General features: G+C 52.7%; 1 protein-coding gene across 1 annotated transcript; it reads right to left on the reverse strand.

The window, feature by feature from the left end:
• Positions 1–278: 278 nt before the first annotated feature.
• On the reverse strand, positions 279–18,651 carry SCART1 (scavenger receptor family member expressed on T cells 1). Its single transcript, XM_045569075.1, is given in 17 exon segments — positions 279–461; positions 938–1,132; positions 1,667–1,804; positions 2,407–2,439; positions 2,711–3,025; positions 3,102–3,162; positions 3,625–3,805; positions 3,807–3,939; positions 4,016–4,643; positions 4,645–4,724; positions 4,879–5,184; positions 12,551–12,865; positions 13,375–13,686; positions 14,306–14,632; positions 15,312–15,440; positions 17,836–17,903; positions 18,644–18,651. Coding segments are annotated over 17 exon segments (3,306 nt in total). The 3' UTR covers positions 279–384.
• Between the last annotated feature and the right edge of the window lie 430 nt (positions 18,652–19,081).

Here is a 19,081-nt window from a genome sequence, read left to right on the forward strand (position 1 = left end):
TGCAGGAGCAGGAAGGAGGAAGGGTCCAGGAGGCTGCCTGCTGGGGACCGCTGCCCCCTCCTGCCTGGGTGCAGGAGCCGTACAGCCAGCGCAGCTCAGAACTGCAAACTCACGGGGGTGGAAGCACACGAGCCTCCCTCACACGAGAGGACACTCCGAGGATCCACGTTCCAGCATGAGGCAGGCCGGGCAGGGGGGCCAGAACAGAACCTGGGCTGTGGCAGCCTCTGATAGATGTCTCTGGGGTGAGATAATGACGAGTGAGGATGAGTGACTTCAAAGGGAGTTTAATAACAGCTGTTTTAAGGACAAGGACAGCGAAGACCCCAGCCTCCCCGGTATATCTCCCCGCACACTGATGTTCCCATGGTCAGCTCGGGGTTATCACGTCCTGGGGCAGAGACCACCGTGGTCTTCCATCCCAGCCTGGGCTCCGGGGCCGGGGTTTCCAGGAGCCCCACCTGCATGTGAGGAAAGAGACGCACGTGGGTCCTAGCGACTGCCCAGAGCCCCGTCCTCGGCTCCTGGGTTCCCGCTGCCAAGCAAGCCAGCCACAGAGGGACGAGGATGGGACACGGTGGGTCAGGTGAGAGTGAGGTCACTTCTCACACCGAGTCCTCTACTCTGTCTGCTCAGGGCCCCCCTGCAGCCATCGGGGACAAGGTGCTGGGCAGACACTGCACAGCTAAGGAAACCCAGGAAAGACCTACGACCCCCTGACCCCACGTCGACCCATAGGAAGACTCCAGCCCAACAAGCAGCTTTTAGGGGACAGCCAAACGTCCCCATGCCCCAGGACTGAGACAGGAATGAGGGTCGCGGACACACAAGCAGCTCTCAGGTCTGTAAATGCACGTGCCGGCCGCAGCAGAGCCGTCCGCACAGGAGCAGCAGAGCAGGAACAGCACCGCGGACGCCGAGGCACAGAGCTGCGCACCCGCGGGGCTCAGCGGTGCCCCCGCCGCCTCCGCCTCCTCCCCCGGGCCGTCCTCCGGCTCTTCCGCGTCGTCATACTCCTCCGCCAGGACCAGGTCCTCGCTCACTGCAGGCCCCTCATCCTTCTCCCCCAGGGGGACGGCTCCAATGTCCTCATAGACACCCTCCGAGGATGGGTGCCGCAACATTCTACAACCTGCAAAGTCCAAACCAAAACCTTCTAGAAGAAATGCTCCTCCGGTCTAAGTCCACTCTGCCTGGCCCCTTTGGTCTCTCATGCATGCTGGGACCCCCAATTCCTCTGCCAACAGATCCCGCAGAGAGCAAAGACCCCACACTAGGGATGCTGCTTCCTGGGCCTAAAATTCTGAAGTGGGGCTTGTTGGTCTCAGCCCCTGAACACACCGGGGAAGCCCCCGCTATACGTAGGTCCCAGGGACCAGGAGGCCCCTGAAAGCCTGTTCTCACACCGGGCAGCCCTGGAAGTGAGGCTTTTCTTCACTCAGCCCGTCTGGGGAGCTGAGCAAGCCTGGGACCCAGGGTCCTCGAGTCCCCACAGCTCATGGCTCCACAGAGTCACTGAGCTCTTGGTGGGGGAAGGCCACCCAGCGTACAGGGCAGTGATGAGGACAGGGAGGGCCTGCAATGGCCGGTGTCACACAGAGCATTCACACCACCACGCCTCCCCATCCCAGACCCGTGGCCCCCACACCTAGCCACGGCCACCTACCCCGGCAGGCTGCTCTGCGGCGGCACCACTGAGTCCCCAGGAACAGGGTCACCAGGCCCAGGAGGGAACCAAGGATGAGGCAGGTAGTTTCAGGCAGGGTCCAGGCCTTGGGGGCAGGTGCAGGGGCCAAGGAAGGGGCTGTGGGCACAATGAGAGGTGAGGCTGCCTGTGTCCCTGGGCTGCCTGGGGCATTGTGACCCTGGCCTGAGGACCTCAACCTTCCAGGGAGGGGTGGGGGACCCATGAGAGGTGGGCCTCTGTGCTGCCTGGACAGGCTGCTCCTCCCCCAGAGGCAGGGACCGAGGCCCAGGTGGAGGGCACAGGTGTCAGGGCCCATGTGGGAGCATCCAGGTGTGTGGGCCTAGGCAGTAGGCACAGTGGGCGGGCACAGGTGAGCGGGCACAGGTGGAGGGCCCGGGTGGGAAAGTCCAGGTGGGATTGCCCAGGTGGGGGCCCACTGCCCTCAGCAGTGCTTTGGACACAGAGGCACAGTGTCCAGGAGGCCACAGCTTACCAGGGCCAACTCCCACCCCAGGCCACCAAGGCAAAGACCCCAGAGAAGTGGCCGAGTGGGGCCTGGGGCTTCTGTCCCCACCACAGATTTTCCACCAGGGGACACAGGGAAGGACAGCAGTTTTCATCAGAGAAGGGGCGTCCTCTTCACAACGGGCAAAGCCGAGCTGGGCCCCTCTGAGCCAAGGCCACAAAGGAGGACTGGAGCTTGAGAAAGGGCCACCTACCCCTTGGCGGCAGCTCTGTGGTCCCAGGATCGCCTGCAGGTAATGGCGGGACCTAAGTGCCAGGGCACGGCGGCCTCGGCAGCCCTAGCGGCACAGACCCCCACACACAGATGCCGGAAGCAGCACCAGGCCCCACTCAGCCTGAGCGGACAGGACCGGCTGAAGGCAGCTTTGGCCAAGGCCACCACGTGACACTGCCCCAGACAGGCTCGGGCCAGGTACTGCGGATCGGATCGGGCAGAACCGAAGGGGGAGCGGATACCCCAAAGGGACCGTCGCGGCGCCCCCCTTCCGCCCCACTCACCGGAGCAGCGCACGCCCGCGTCCTCCTTGTGCGCACAGTCTCCGCGTCCCCACGGCTGGGCCCGGCAGTCCCGCAGGAACGCCTCGCTGCCCCGGCACCCCACCTCGTCCAGCCACACGGGCCCTGAGCCGGGGCCAAAGGCGGCCCCGCCCAGGGCGTCCACGGCCTGACCACAGCCCAGCTGCCGGCACACGACCTCCGCGTCCGCCAGGTCCCAGGAATCGTCGCACACGGTGCCCCAGGAGCCGCGGTGCCAGAGCTCCACGCGCCCAGAGCACCGGTCCGCGCCCCCAAGCACGCGCAGCGCACCCTCCTCTGGAGAAGGGGGCGGCGGTCACTGCAGGCACCCGACCGCGGTGGGAGCAGGGCAGGGAGACAGACGGAGGGCTACCTGGGCAGCTGAGGGCGGATGAGCAGTTCAGGGTCTCTCCGAGGTCCGGGGGCACTTCTGTCTGTTCTGGGTAGTAAAGTAGGGCCCGTTTTTCCATTTGCAAGCTCAACAGGCTTAAATTTTCTGAAATATTTCTCTTTTCCTTTTTCTTTCTTTCTGGCAAACACAGGAATTTCTAATTGCTGAAGGAAGGGAACTGTTTAAGCAAGGTGTGTCCACACAGGATGAGGGATTCAACAAACTGTTCCCGGACCGCTGGGCGCGGGCAGGGGGAGGGGGCGGCCGGTCCTCAGAGGAGGTCCAGGCCCCGGGGGTCCTGCTCCCCACTGGGGGAGAACCAGGGCTCCCAGGAGATTCCAGAAGGTCCCCACCCAGCTCAGAGCTTCAGGGCAGGGACTGGACCAGCACAACTTACAAGGAAAGGGGAAGCCCGACGCTCATCCCTCGGGAAAAGGCCCACGCAGATGCAGGGGGAGGACCCTCAGCGACCACCCCCACGCGCACACGGCCCCCCGCCGCTCACCTGCACACAGGACCCAGGCTCCCTCAGCACTGGAGCAGGACTGAGGGTCCCAGGGGGCTGACGGGCACTGCCACAGGGACCAGTCATGCCTGTCCCTGCACTCAATGGAGGCCACCCAGAGAGCGTCGGGGACAGGCCAGCTCCCTGCCCCAGCCAGCAGCTGGCCGTGGGTCCCACAGCCCAGCTGCCCACACAGGGCCCCGAGGGAGGCTGTATTCAGGGTCTTGCAGACCCCGCCCCAGGTGCCGTTGTAGAAAACTTCCAGCCGCCCTGCGCATGGCCCGCTGTGGTTCTGCAGCCGCAGGTCCGTGAACTCTGCAGGCAGAGCGGTCAGTCGGCAAGGCCCTGCTCTGAGCGTGGGTGGGGACCAGAGTGGACGGGCCGCACCCACCTGAGCAGAAGACCCCAGCGTCCTCCTTGTGCCCGCAGTCGTGCTGGCCCCAGCCCTCCGACGGGCACTGCCACAGCGCAGACTCGTGGCCCCCGCAGCCCAGCTCGTCCAGCCAGATGCGCCCCGTGCCGGCCCCAAAGTGGGCGGCCCCCGGGGCGCTGAGGGCGTGACCGCAGCCCAGCTGCCTGCAGACCACGTGTGCGTCCCGCAGGTCCCAAGAGTCGTCACATACGGTGCCCCACACTCCCCCGCGGAGCACCTCCACGCGCCCGGCACAGCGGCCTGGCCCCGCGGCGAGGCGCACCCGGAGGCTCCCTGCGGAGAGACCCAGTCAGGGCGCCCCGGCCCACGCGGGCGCGGGGGTGGGGGGGCACAGGGTTGCACACTCACCGGAACACACGACGCCCGCGTCCCGCGACATCCCCGCGGGCTCCCGCAGGGACGTGGACACGTTGCACTGGCTCAGGCGGGTCTCGTTGCCCAGACAGCGCGCGCGGCTCAGCCCCACCGGGACGGCCCCGCGGCCGGGGGCGGGGGCGTCGTAGGCTCGCTCTGCCGCTCCGCACCCGAGCTGCCGGCACACGACGCCGGCGCCGCGCAGGCCCCAGGCATCGTCCAGGACGCGGCCCCCACGCGCCGTCCAGGGAGACTTCCACGCGCCCATCACAGCGGCTCTGTCCGTCCCTCAGCCTCAGGGCGTGGGGGAGACCTGCCGAGTGGGACGCGCTGGGACCGCCAGGCATCAGGGGGACTGACCACCACCCCGGGCAGAACCGATCCACTCCCAGACCCTCCTACTTTCTTCGCGCGCTCTGTCCAGGCCTTGCTCACCTGACTCCTCACCGCGCTGCGGCTGCACCCACCTGAGCACACTGCGGAGGCCGAGTTTCCTGGGGCACAGGCCGGGGCCCCCAGGGTGCTTGCTGGGCAGCTGAGCAAATGAGACTCCGTCCCCACACAGTGAAATACGTCGGGCCAGATGGGAGCATCCTCCTCCCCAAAATGGCCTCCTCGCGGTGTGGCCATAGCATTGCCACAGTTGAGCTGGTGGCAGAGGACGGTGGCATCTGCCAAGTCCCAGTGGGCAGCGCAGATGGGCGCCCAGGCCCCCTCCACCTGGAGCTCCACGCGGCCCTCACAGCTGCTGCTGCCGTTCACCAGCCGGAACCCTGGGGGAGACGGTGTAGGCAGTGCGGCTCCCAGACCCGCAGACCCCGCTGGTTAAACACAGTCCACTCCCCAGACTTGGGAGGGACAGACTGAGGGCAAGAAAGCAGCTTTGCCAAGTGATGTCACCAAAACTTGGGCTAGGGAACACCAAGATTCATCCCTCCACTAAGGCATTGACGAAGCTGGGAAAACTGTCACAATCAACTTTGTCAATTCTCTGGAATGTAAGCACAAACTCACAACGGGGGACTCCGAGGGTAAGAAGCTGCCAGACGTGGCTCCACACAGGCAGGAGGTGAACCCGGGGACAGAGTTTGCACGGCCTGGCTAAGAGTCGAAGGAGGGACCCGACAGGGAATTAATGTGCAAAGACTGGGAGCGTCATGCTTTTCTCTAGTCATTAAAATACCTCCCTGTCCGACTGCTGGCTGGTCATTGTGCTAACTGAACAGAGACTTCTGCGGCCACAGGACAAAGAACAGTCTTTCCAAAGGAGCTTAGCAAAGCTGCTGAAGAATTAAGTACAACTCTCAACAAGCAGCAGCAAGAAACCCTGATGGGGGAAACTGATTTCCAGAGTTGCCGCATTATAACATTCAACATTTCCTGTTTCATATCAAAAATCAGAAAGCATGCAAAAAAAAACCCAATAAGGTGTGGCTAATCATGGATGGAAAAGATAACAAAAACTGTCCCTGAGGAAGGCCAATTGTTGGACTTACTGGACAAAAACATGAAGTCAGCTGTCTCAGACATGCTCAGAAAGCTAACAGAAGCCCCAGACAAGTAACCAAAGGGTGCCAGGATGACAGTACCTCACCAAATAGAATAAATGGACAGGAATTATAAAAAGGAACCAAAAAGAATTTCTGGAGCTGAAAAGCACAATATCTGACATTTAAATTTTTCTCGGGGGGTTCAAAGAAGAAAGAATCGGAGAACATGAAAATAAGCCAAGCGAGTTTATCCAGTCTGGGGAGCAGAAAGAAAAAAATGAAGAAAAATTAACAGAGCTTCAGAGACTTGTAGGATCCCATCAAGCACAGCAACATCCCCATAAGGGAAGTCCTGAAAGAAGAGGCAAGAAAGGGATAGAAAGAATATTTGAAGAAATAATGCCAAAAACTTCCCAAATTTGATTCAATGTTTGAATCCCAGATTTGATTCAATACCTAAAGATAATCACATTGAAATACATTATAATCACTGGGTATATATTCAAAGGAAATTAAATCATTATGTTGAAGAGATATCTGCACTTATGTGTATGGCAGCACTATTTGTAATAGCGAAGATATGAAAACAACCTACTTGTTCATCAGTGGATGAACGGGTAAAGAAAATGTGTTTTTACATGTGTGTGTGTGTATACACACAAATGTACACAAACGTCAAAACATGATGTCCTATACCTTAAATATATGCAATTTGTATTTGTCATTTTAAAAAACAAATTAAAATATTAAATTAAATGTATTGCTAAATTGAAAAAAATTTAGAGAAGTTCAGAAAAAGAGAAATACCTCATAATCAAACTGTCAAAAGACAAAGAGCATTGAAAGCAAGAGAGAAGTGACTTGTTATATACTAGGGATTCTCAGTAAGATTAAAAGCCAGTTTCTCATCCAAAATCATGGCAGCCAGAAGTGAGATAATGTATTCAAAGTTCTATAAGAAAAAAACCTGTCAAATAAGAATCTAAGGTCACAAATATTATCCTTCAAAAATGAAGGAAAAATTAAGACATTCTCAGGAAAAAGTTAAGGGAGTTCATTGCCAGTAGACCTGCCCTACGAGAAATACTTAAGGGAGTCTTTCCATCTGAAATGAGAGGACACTGGAGAGCAACTTCAAGCCATATGGAGAAATAAAGGACACTGATAAAGGTAACTACGTAAGTAAATATGGGTGCCAGTATTATTTCGTTTCAGGAATATAACTTTTTTTCCTATGTGATTTAAAAGACAAATGCATAAATCTATATTTAAAGTCATACAATATATAAGGATATAATTAGTGATAACATAAAAGGGGAGATGGAGCTACATAGGAGCAGAATTTTTATATATTTTTGAATTTCTGAAGCTAAATTGGTAATAATTCAAACTAGACTGTTATAAATTTAAGATGTTAATTGTAATCCCCAAGGTAATTCCAAGAAAATAATTTTAAAATAGACTGAAAAAGAAATAAAAAGAGACTAAAGTGGTACACCAGAAAAAAATCAATTAAACACCAAAAAATATAATAAAGGAGGGAATGAGGGACCAGAAACTATGTATCAGACACACAGAATTACTCCAGGCAATTACTTTGCATGTGAATGGATTAAACTCTCCAGTCAAAAGACAGAGAGGGGCAGAATGGATTTTTTAAATAATCTAATTACATGCTGTCTCAATAGACTCACTTTATATCCAAAGACATAAAAGTTGAAAGTGAAAGGAGAGAAAAAGATAGTAATGCCCTGCAAATTGGCCAAGGTGTTGGCAAAAAGAATAGAAGAAAAAAAGATAGTAATGCAAATAGTAACCAAGAGAGACTGTAAGTAAAAATATTAAGAGACAAAAATGAGGCCAGGCACGGTGGCTCATGCCTGTAATCCTAGCACTCTGGGAGGCCGAGGCGGGTGGATTGTTTGAGCTCAGGAGTTTGAGACCAGCCTGAGCAAGAGCGAGACCCCATCTCTACTAAAAATAGAAAGAAATTATATGGACAGCTAAAAATATATATAGAAAAATTAGCGAGGCATGATGGTGCATGCCTGTAGTCCCAGCTACTCAGGAGGCTGAGGCAGGAGGATTGCTTGAGCCCAGGAATTTGAGGTTGCTGTGAGCTAGGCTGATGCCACGGCACTCTAGCCCAGGCAACAGAGTGAGACTCTGTCTCAAAAAAAAAAAAAATGATGATTCTATATTGATAGAAGGGTCAGATCATTAACAAAACAACTTAAAACACATATGCACCAAACGACAGAGTCTTGAAAGACAGCATGTACACAAAGCAAAAATTGTTGAAATCGATGGAAGAAATAAACAGTTCTATGATAGTTGGAGGCTTAAATATCTCATTTTCAGTAATGGACGGAACATCTGACGGAATATCAGTCAGGAGACAGCAGACTGCAACACTGTAAACCCACAACCTAACAAGCACATACAGAAAAATCCAACAGCAGAATGCACATTCTTTCTTCTCAAGAATGCACAGGTAACATTCTACAGGATAGACCGTACGCTAGGCCACAAAACAAGTCTGAATAAAGTTTAAAAGACTTAAATCATGCAAAATATCTTTGCTGACCACAATAGAATGAAACTAGAAATCAATAACAGAAGGAAAAAGGAAAGTTCACAAATATGTATAATTTTAGAAACAACTCTTAAATAATCAATGAGTCAAGAAATCACAAAGGAAATTACAAAATATTTTTAGATAAGTGAAAACAAAAATACAATGTACCAAAATTCTGCAATTAAGTGAATGTTCGCGAGAAATACAAACACATGAAAAAAGAAGAATGAATTCAAATCACTAACCTAAAAGAACTAGAATGCATAAGAGCAAACTAAACCCAAAGCTATCAGAAGCACAGAAATATAAGGATTACAGCAGAAATAAACAACATAGAGAATAGAAAAGCCATAGAACCAATGAAATTAAAAAATGATTCTTTAAAAAGATTTTTATAAGGCCGGGCGCTGTGGCTCACGCCTGTAATCCTAGCTCTGGGAGGCCGAGGCGGGTGGATCGCTCGAGGTCAGGAGTTCGAGACCAGCCAAGAGTGAGACCCTGTCTCTACTAAAAATAGAAAGAAATTATCTGGCCAACTAAAAATATATATACAAAAAATTAGCCGGGCCTGGTGGCTCATGCCTGTAGTCCCAGCTACCCGGGAGGCTGAGGCAGTAGGATCACTTAAGCCCAGGAGTCTGAGGTTGCTGTGAGCCAGGCTGATGCCACGGCACTCACTCTAGCCTGGGCAACAGAGCGAGACTCTGTCTCAAAAAAAAAATAAAAAATAAAAAGATTTTTATAAATGCCAATAGGTACCAATTAATGAAGAAAAAGATGAAAGACTAAATTATTAAAGTAACAATTAAAAGTGGAGACATTACTATTGGCCTTACAGAAATAAAAAAAAGATTGTGAGAATACTGTGAACAATTGTATGCCAACAAACTGGAAAATCCAGATGACATGGGCAATCCTTAGAAAAACATAAACTACCAAAATTGACCCAGTAAGAAATAGAAAATCTGAACAGATCTATAACAAGTAAACAGATTGAATCAATAATCAAAAACTTCCCAACAAAGGAAAGTCATGGGGCCAGATGGTTTCACTGATGAATTCTACCAAACATTTAAGGAAGAATTAATACCAATCTTTCTCAAAATCTCCCAAAAATTAGGAAGGGCAGGATCAGTTTCTAACTCATATGAGGTAAACATTACCCTGATAACGAAGCCAGGCAAAGAAAAGAAAACTATAGACCAACATCCCTGAAAAATATTGATGCAAAAATCTTCAACAAAATACAAGGAAATCAACAGCACATTAAAAGAGTTACACACCATGACCAAGTGGGATTTATCTCAGAAATGCAAGGTTGATTCAACATACAAAAATCTATCAATGTAATACACCACATTAACAGACTGAAGAAAGAAAACAATAATTATCTCAATTGATGCAGAAAAAACATTTGACATAATTCAATATCTTCTTATGATTAAAAAACTCAGAAAATTAGGAATACAAGAGAACCTTGTTAACATGATTAAAGGGAATTTACCAAAAACCTTCAGTTAACAGCGTACCCAATGGTGAAAGACTGAATCCTTTTTCCCTAAAATCAGGAACAAGACAAGGATGCCCACTTTCACCATTTCTATGCAACATTATGCTGGAAGTTCTAGCCAGAGCAACTAGGCAAGAAATAATAATAATAATAGGCATCTAGGCCAGGCACAGTGGCTCACGCCTGTAATCCCAGCACTCTGGGAGGCCGAGGCAGGTGGATCGCTCGAGGTCAGGAGTTCGAGACCAGCCCGAGCAAGAGTGAGACCCCGTCTCTACTGAAAATAGAAAGAAATGATTTGGACAGCTAAAAATATATAGAAAAAATCAGCCAGGCATGGTGGCACATGCCTGTAATCCCAGCTACTCGGGAGGCTGAGGCAGAAGGATGGCTTGAGCCCAGGAGTTTGAGGTTGCTGTAAGCTAGGCTGATGCCACCGCACTCACTCTAGCCTGGGCAACAGAGTGAGACTCTGTCTCAAAAGAAAAAAAAAAAAAAAAATAGGCATCTAGATTAGAAAGGAAATAGTAGAACTACCTCTATTTGCAGATAGCATGAATACACAGAAAATCCTAAAGAATTCATAAATAAATAATTAGGGCTAACAAATTATTCCACAGAGTTGCAGGATACAATATCAACACACAGATATCGGTTATGTATATGCTAGTATATTTCTATACACTAGCATCAAACAATCCAAAAAAGAAATTAAGAAAGCAGTTCCATTTACAATAGCATCAACAAATAAAATATCTAAGAATAAATTTACCCAAAGAGGTGCAAAACTTGTACAATGGAAACTATAAAACATTGCTAAAAGAATTTAAATAAGGCCTAAATAAAGGGAAAGATGTCTCATAGTCAAAGATTGAAAGACAATATTGTTAAGATGGCTATACTACCTAAAGTGATTAATGCCATTCCTATCACAACACTAAAGGCTTTTTATTTTAAGAAATAAAAAAACTGATCCTAAAATTCATATAGATTGCAAAGGATCTCAAATAGCCAAAACCATTTTTTTTTTTTTTTGAGACAGAGTCTCACTTTGTTGCCCAGGCTAGGGTGCCGTGGTGTCAAGCTCACAGCAACCTCAAACTCCTGGGCTTAAGCAATCCTTCTGCCTCAACCTCCCAAGTAGCTGGGACTACAGGCATGGGCCACCATGCCGGGCTAATTTTTCTATATATATTTTTAGCTGTCCATATAATTTCTTTCTATTTTTAGTAGAGACTGGTCTCGCTCTTGCTCAGGCTGGTTTTGAACTTCTGAGCTCAAACAATCCGCCTGCCTCGGCCTCCCAGAGTGCTAGGATTACAGGCGTGAGCCACCGCGCCCGGCTTCAAAACCATATAAAAAGAACAAACTTAGAGGACTTTGTTGATTTGATACTTTCTGATTTCAACACTTACTACAAAGCTACAGTAATCAAAACAGTGTGGTACAGTGTAAGTGTAGCCATGTAGATCCATGCAATAGAATTGAAAGTCCAGAAATAAACCAATATACATATGGTCAATTGATTTTTGAAAAAAGTTCTATGACCATTCACTGTGGAAAGATCAGTCTCTTCAAAAAGTGGTGCTGGGGCAACGATACCCACAGGCAAAGGAGCAGCTGGCCCCTTCACTCCGGCGTATAGGAAAACTAACTCAAAATGGATCAAAGACCTAAATACAAGAGCTATCATAGAAAACTCTTAGAACAAAACATAGGGGTGAATCTTCATGACTTTGGATTTGGAAATTAGTTTTTTTGATATGACACCAAAAGCATAATCAACGAAAGAAAAAGGGTAAGTCGTGCTTAATCAAAATCAAAAACTTTAACGCATCACTGACACTATTAAGAAAGTGAAAAGACAACCCACAGAATTCAAGAAAATGTTTGCAGATGACACTGTGGCCAGACTCAAACGGCCACGTGTGGGGTGATTCCAGCTGTGGAGTGTCCAGAGTAGGAAAATCCCGGAGACAGGCGGAGATGACTGGTCGGGGGAAGGCGGGGAGGCAAGGACGTGCTTACCGGTCACGGGGTTTCCTTTTGGGGTGATGAAAAACGTTCTGGAACCGCATAGCGAATGTACGTTGTGAACGTACTAGAACTGAACACCTTAAAATGGCTAAAATAATGAATTTATGTTGTGATTTTTATCACGGTAAGAAAGAAAAGGTGGGAAGGAAAGTTGAAGTGCGAGCTCGGATTTGGGGGAAGGAGCACGTGCGCCTGTGTCTGCCGGTTCCTGAGCTCCCACAGAGGCTGAGCCGGACTTAGACAGGACCCTGAGCGAGGGAGCCACCCTGGGAGGAACACGAGCCTGGGCTCAGACAGAACCCGGCGCCAGGGAGCCACCTTGGGAGGAAGAAGAGCCAGACGGGGCGGGCTGAGCCCTGAGCCCCGGCCCCTGGGCGCTACCCGCAGCCGCACGTGGAGCGTCCGCGCGGGATTCGGATTCGGTTCCCGGGATGAGGGTGGGGCTGGGCGGGACCGACCCTCCCTGTCCCCAACCCCACGTGGCAGCCCAGGCCCCCCCCCCCGAGCCCGCGCCCGCCACTTACTTTCCCCCGAGCACACGAGCCCCGCGTCCCGGCTGTGCCCGCACTGGCGCCCGGGCCCCCGCGGGCAGTGGAACAGCAGCGACTCGTTGCCCGCACAACGGAAGGCCTCGGTCCACACGGGCCCGGAGCCGCGGCCGAAGCGGGCGCCCCCGGGCGTGGACACGGCCGCTCCGCACCGCAGCTCGCGACACGCCACTTGAGCCGTGGCCAGGTCCAGGTCTTCGTCGCAGACGGTGCCCCAGGTCAGGCCCCGCCTCACCTCCAGGCGCCCGGCGCAGGGGTGCTCGCCGCCCACCAGCCGGGCCTCCGTGTGTCCTGGGGGCAGACGCTGGACTGGGGCCACCAGGGCAGGACCGGCTCCGTGCCGGCCTCTGGGCCTCAGAGGGGGGTCCCAGCGGCCAGCGGGGGAAGTCCAGGGGACGGGACAGGGCGGGGGGCGTCCCTCCTCTCTGCATCTCCCTGGGGTCCTGGCCCCCCCACAGGTTCTGCCGGCAAGCTTCTTCCCCGCCCGTGCCTCTGGGGAGACACCAGGTCTCCAGGGACTCTGGCCGGGGGTATGTGAGCACCCCTCCCAACCCCCACACGCACAGGCCGGATAGGAACCGCGGGCAGAACAGCCAGGAGGACCGGCACTGCCAGCAGGGGACAGCTCCCTGGGCCTCCCTGGGCCTTCCTGGACCACTGCGGCTGGAAGCGCACAATCACGTGAACCACCATGTGCTGGGGAGAGGGGCTTCCACCCACACTGGGGCCACACGGTGAGGTAGACACCATCATCCTTTTTGTTCATATAAAAAAATTGAGGCCCGCAGAAATATCCCTACCTGAACACACCACCTGGGTGTACGTCGGGAAGTCACACTGGTCTAGAAAGTTTAGGTTGACCTTGCAGTTGAAGATGCTGGACTCTGTTCCCTCGCAGGTCACAAACTTCCGCCCCTGGTCCCCAGGGCCCTCTCTGCGGTGGGCTCTAGACCACTGCAAAGCGGAGCCACACCCCAGCTGTCTGCAGAAGACGCTGGCCTCTTCCTTGTGCAAGTCACACCTCAGGACATTGCCAGCCGGGTTCACCACCTCGGGGATCCCGGCACAGGGGCTGCCACCCTTGCCCAGCTGGACTTGCTGAAAGGTACCATCTGCCAGCACAGAGGAGAAACCTAGTCCTCGGAGCCCTCACCCTTGGCACAAGTGCAGGGACTAAGCTCTGATAGCCCCAGACTGACTGGCATCCACGGGGCCCCTCACAGCTCACCCACCCTGTGCCTGATGTCCCCGTGGGTGCCCGAGGTGTGGAGCCATTCCTCCCAGGACTGCCGGCCCCCAGCACAGCAGGGAGAGTGGCCACCCTGGGAGCCCAGGTCAGGGGCACCGGCCGTGAGCACACAGGTGATTGTGCTGTGATGATTCTGCGCGTTCTACACGGCTAAAGTGTGTGGGGACCCCAGGGAGGTCGGTGGCTGAGATTAGAAACCTCGACACCAACATTAACATAAACAGGAGAGGGGGCCAGGCTGGGAGACAGGAAAGGGAGCAAGAGCTGATCTCCCAAAAGACAGACAAGGAAAACCACCTCACCTTGTTGTCCTGCAGCAGAAGGGACCCCTGAGGAGCCCCGAGGCTCCAAAGGGGATGGGGCACTCACATGTGAACCAGACCCTCCCTCCTGCCCTGGGGCTTGCCTCGGTGGCTCCAGAGCCCGAGCAGAGGATGGAAGTCCCAGGGACGAGAGGGGATCAGGGTCCCAGTCTGACCTACCTGAGCACGTTATCACCACCACGCACTGGCACTCACAGCGGCTCGGCGGCTCCCAGGCACCCAGGGAGCACTCCCCGAGTGCAGCCTCCTCACCCTGGCACTGGGCACTGTGCAGCCAGGTCAGCCCCATCTCATGGGGCCGGAGAACGTACTTGGAGGATGCTCGTGCAGGGCCACAGTCGAGCTGTCTGCAGGTCACCGACGCCTCTCCCATGCCCCAGCGGTCCCCGCACACAGGGCCCTGCTGGCCCAGGTGCTGCACCTGCAGGAGGCCCTCGCAGCGGTTTCCACCCCCCAGGAGACTCAGGGAGTCCACCCCAGCCAGGCCTTCAGGGACAAGAACACAGGATGGGGAAAGAAGATGCTGGGAATTTCATTCAGAATCTTCCAGGATTACAAAGTTTTGCCTCGCTTTTAATCCAAATTCCCACTGTTGGCCGGGCACGGTGGCTCACACCTGTAATCCTAACACTCTGGGAGGCCGAGGCGGGTGGATCACTCGAGGTCAGGAGTTCAAGACCAGCCTGAGCAAGAGCAAGACCCCGTCTCTACTAAAAATAGAAAGAAATTATTTGGCCAGCTAAAAATATATATAGAAAAAATTAGCCGGGCATGGTGGCGCATGCCTGTAGTCCCAGCTACTTGGGAGGCTGAGGCAGGAGGGTCACTTGAGCCCAGGAGTTTGAGGTTGCTGTGAGCCAGGCTGATGCCACGGCACTCACTCTAGCCCGGGCAACAAAGCGAGACTCTGTCTCAAAAAAAAAAAAATAATAATAATAATAATTCCCACTGTTATCTCAAATTTCCATACCAGTAATACTCTGCATTTTGATGGCATCAAAATGGTTTCTTCAAAGTGAAAGTTAGCAAAAATGTGCACAAAGAAGTCAGGTAACTAGAAGTCAGGTGTCCTGTGTTGTGTCACCACCCTCCCTCTCCCCCAAAAACGTCCTGCATTCTGGGGGGCTCTGACCCCAGGACCCTGCGGACAGCAGCACACACTCACCAGGAGGGAGGGTCCAGCAGGCCAGGAGCAGGGGCCACAGCCCCAGCGGGGACAACGCCAGGCCTGGTCGCATCTGCTGTGGCGGTGCCCCCGGCTGGCCGTCTTGGGGCAGGCACGAGCAGCTCTGCTCTGAGCAGGAAGTGGCTCCGACTTGATGTGACACTTTCTGAGAAGGAAGCTATCACTGCCCTCACCTCGTCCCCCCATATCAGAGCCGCCATCTGTCACCCGTGCCTGAGCCCAGACAGTGCCAGCAGCGTGTGCGTGGTGAGGCCGGGCCGGGCTTCCTGCAGCTGGTGCCTGACGCAGCCCCAGGTGTGAGAGGGACCGGCCAGGAGCCCGTTCCCAGCAAGGCTCCGAGGGCCGCGGTGCTGAGACCAGGGCCGGCAGGGAAGTGATGGACTCTCTCTGCCCACACAGGTGTGGCCGAAGACCCGATGTCATTCCCAGCTCAGTGCTCGGTGTGAACAGAGACTGAGGAACGTGTGTGCCCTGTGACCAGCACTCGCAAAGGGTGTCACCTCTCTGTGAGGATGTGCGTCCTGAGGTGGCAGCCAAGTGCGCGAGTCACCTGGATTAGGCTGGCTACACAGACCAAGGAACATCTATATAATGAAATACTAGTCCACCATGGAAATTGTGGATCAAGTGCTTCATTTATTGACAAGCCAGTATGAGAAATACGTAGAAAAACATGTAATCCCCGCTAGAGAGCACTTCGTAAGTCACGCTCTTGTCCATGCATCTATGCAAACGAAGCTCTCAATGGGATATACTCTTAATGTCAAAAATGTCCATTTCTGGGAGGTAGAATGTTAGATAATTTTTTACTTTTTTTCTTGTGCATTGTCTGTACATTCTAAACATTCTAAAGTGAACATACAATTTTGTACACAAATAATTTCAGTAAATCAAAAGATGTATCCAACACAGGCTACTTTTTATTTTGTGAGGTCCAGAGCAAAATAAAAATTCAAGGGCCCTTAATGAAAAATTATTAAGACTTTCAAGGTGGCAACACAGAGCATTAAAGTGAGTCTTCTGAGCACAGAGACTGAAGGCGGCAGGGGTGTACCTGCGCTGTCGTCCCAGCAAGCAGCTGCGGTGTGGAGGTATATGCACATTAGAAATGGGGAAACAGGGAGGGGCCCTGACCACAGAAGGAGACCCTCCCCACACCCACGGCCTTCCCCCACACCCCAGCCATGGTCCAGCCCCAAATCACTAAAACCAGCCCCCAAGGCACCAAAGTCACCTCTCACAGGACCCCAGAAGCGTGTTCTACCTACCAGATGTCTAAAGAATTTGCTGAAAACCCAATTGACAATTGAAACGCATTTGGAAGAACCTCCCAAATGTCCTTGAACCCTCACACTGAGGGTGGGTTTGAGGTGGAGCTTCCGATACTTCCAGAGAGGCTAAGAGAGAACAAGCCTGGGAAAGGGGAGGGGTTAGGGAGAGTGTGGCCTGAGCCCCAGCCAGGAAGAAGACTAGAGGCATGGCCAGAGGGCAGGACAGACAGGGAGGCAAAGGGCCAGAGGTCTTCTGCTGTCTGGGCCCCCAGTGCACACTCAGCCTTTCACTGAACTTGCCCCAGTCACCAGCTTCCACGTCGTTCTCCCCAAGTCCTGAGCACCAACGTCAGAGTGGCCACTGCCTACCAATCCACACAGGTCTCCACCTCAGCAGAACACACATGATTGGATGAACAGGTGGAATCCCACCTGGCTTCCAGAGACACCAAAAGTAGACAGGGAGGCAGCAACATCCCTACATTTGCAAATATGTCAGTTTGCCGTGAGTCCACTGTGCACCAGGTCACCAGGAGGGTCCACTGTGCACCAGGTCACCGGGAGGGTCCACTGTCCACCAGGTCACCGGGAGGGTCCACTGTCCACCAGGTCACCGGGAGGGTCCACTGTCTACCAGGTCACTGGGAGGGTCCACTGTGCACCAGGTCACCAGGAGGCTCTACTCTCCCCAACCCCGGTACCACCGTGAAGTCTCAGGAGGTGGCAACTAAAGTGAGGAATCCCAGCATGAGATCGTTACAGAAAACAGTGTGGAGCTTCCTCAAAAAATTAAAAATAGGCAGACTCCTGAGGGGAGGGGCAAGATGGCGGCCAAGAAAAACCACCAGCCAGAGTGTCTCTGCAAGAAAGATAGATTTTAGAAGAGAGTGAAAAAAATAAACAGGAGGACAAACATAGATGGGAGGAGGGTCGGAAGGAAGGGTGCCTGAAACTGCAGGAGACTCCAGGGCAAGAAGCTGTGGAGGAGAACAGGGAGGAGAGAGGCCCCGAGGGGCTTGGAGGCCAGCGACAGGGAAGGCAGGGCGGTTACATTCCCCTCTGGGACTGGGGTGTGTTTCCATCTGATTCTTCACACTTCCAGAGTTCTTGAGCTGATTCCTTCCCATCTGGGGCAGCTGCTGCTTCTTACCTTTAGATTTTCGTTTGGATAATTACAGGCCCTGTTTAGTCTGAGCAGGCAGGTGGTGCTTGTGGGTGGGATTGGACCACACCCTGTGCGCTGAGCCGGGAGACGCCGTCAGAGGTTGTGCAGAGCGACCTCCCTGTCAGCAGGCGGCGACTGCCGGGAGGAGCAGCCTGCGGTGTTGGTTTTGGGTCCTGTAACCGGCTCTCCTTCCTCTGGAAGAGGTCTCTAGTGCCTCACGTGCTGGGTGGGGCCCGGGACTTCCAGGTGTGTCCTACTCTGCACCTCAGGGGAGACAGGTGGGGGCGTGAGGCTGGGTGGGCTGGGCTGGGTGAGCTGCCCTCAAGCTCCACCAATGCTGTTAGCAGGGGTCAAAGGTCTGTTCTCTGCTCCTGGGCAAAGCTGCCAGGGAGGGGCTGAAACGGCCCCACTCGGCCAAAAAGTCTGCGTGTGGGGGTGCGGCTGTCTGAGATGTCAACAACAAAAAGATAACAGGAAAACGTTCATGTCCTTGGAAACACACCAACATGAACACCTCATAAAGGGTTTTTTAATTGAGGTATAATTTATCGTAAGCCTGATGCACAGTAGGTATACCATTTATCAGTTGTTTTCCTTTTCATATTTTATTTAAGAAAACTTTGTCTTCCTGAGATTGTTTTATTTTCCCACTTTTCTTCCAGGTATTCTGTAGTTCCGGCCTTCCACTGAGGTCTGGGATCCAACTGAAATTCGTGTCAGTGTGTGGTGTGGGGCGAGTGTCAGGGCTTTTGCTTTTCCCAGGTGGATCTAACACAGCTGGCAGAAGTCTTTGCTTCCCCTGTTAAAATGCCTTTACCCTTTGGCTGAGCACTGAGTGTACATGCGGGTTTGCCGATGGACTCCGTGTCACCTACCTGTCCATCTTTGCACCAATACCACGTTGCCATCACTTGTGTGGTTGTATAATAAGTACTGGAATTAAATATTCTAAGTCTTGACACTTTGTTCTTTTTCAAGAGGAGTGAGCAGAAGGGAGGGTAGATGCCGGGCAGGACGAGGAAGCCATGGGGCAGTGGAACGTTCACTATCTTGATCGTGGCAATGGTTTCACAGTTGTGTGCATATGTCAAAACTCATCAAATGGCACACTTTAAGTGTGGCAGTTTATTATATATCAATCACACCTCAATACAGCTGTTTTTTAAAGAAGAAAAACTTCCCACAAAGAAAACTCCAGACTCAGAGCCTCTGGCAGAACCAGCAGTGTGCGTGAAGCGTGCTGCTGCCACCCAAGCTGGTTTGCTCCAGGAGCGCAAAGTTGCATTTAAGAAAAAGTTAACATCAGAAAATCA

Source organism: Lemur catta, chromosome 14 (genome assembly GCF_020740605.2).
Source record: "Lemur catta isolate mLemCat1 chromosome 14, mLemCat1.pri, whole genome shotgun sequence".
NCBI lineage: Eukaryota > Metazoa > Chordata > Mammalia > Primates > Lemuridae > Lemur > Lemur catta.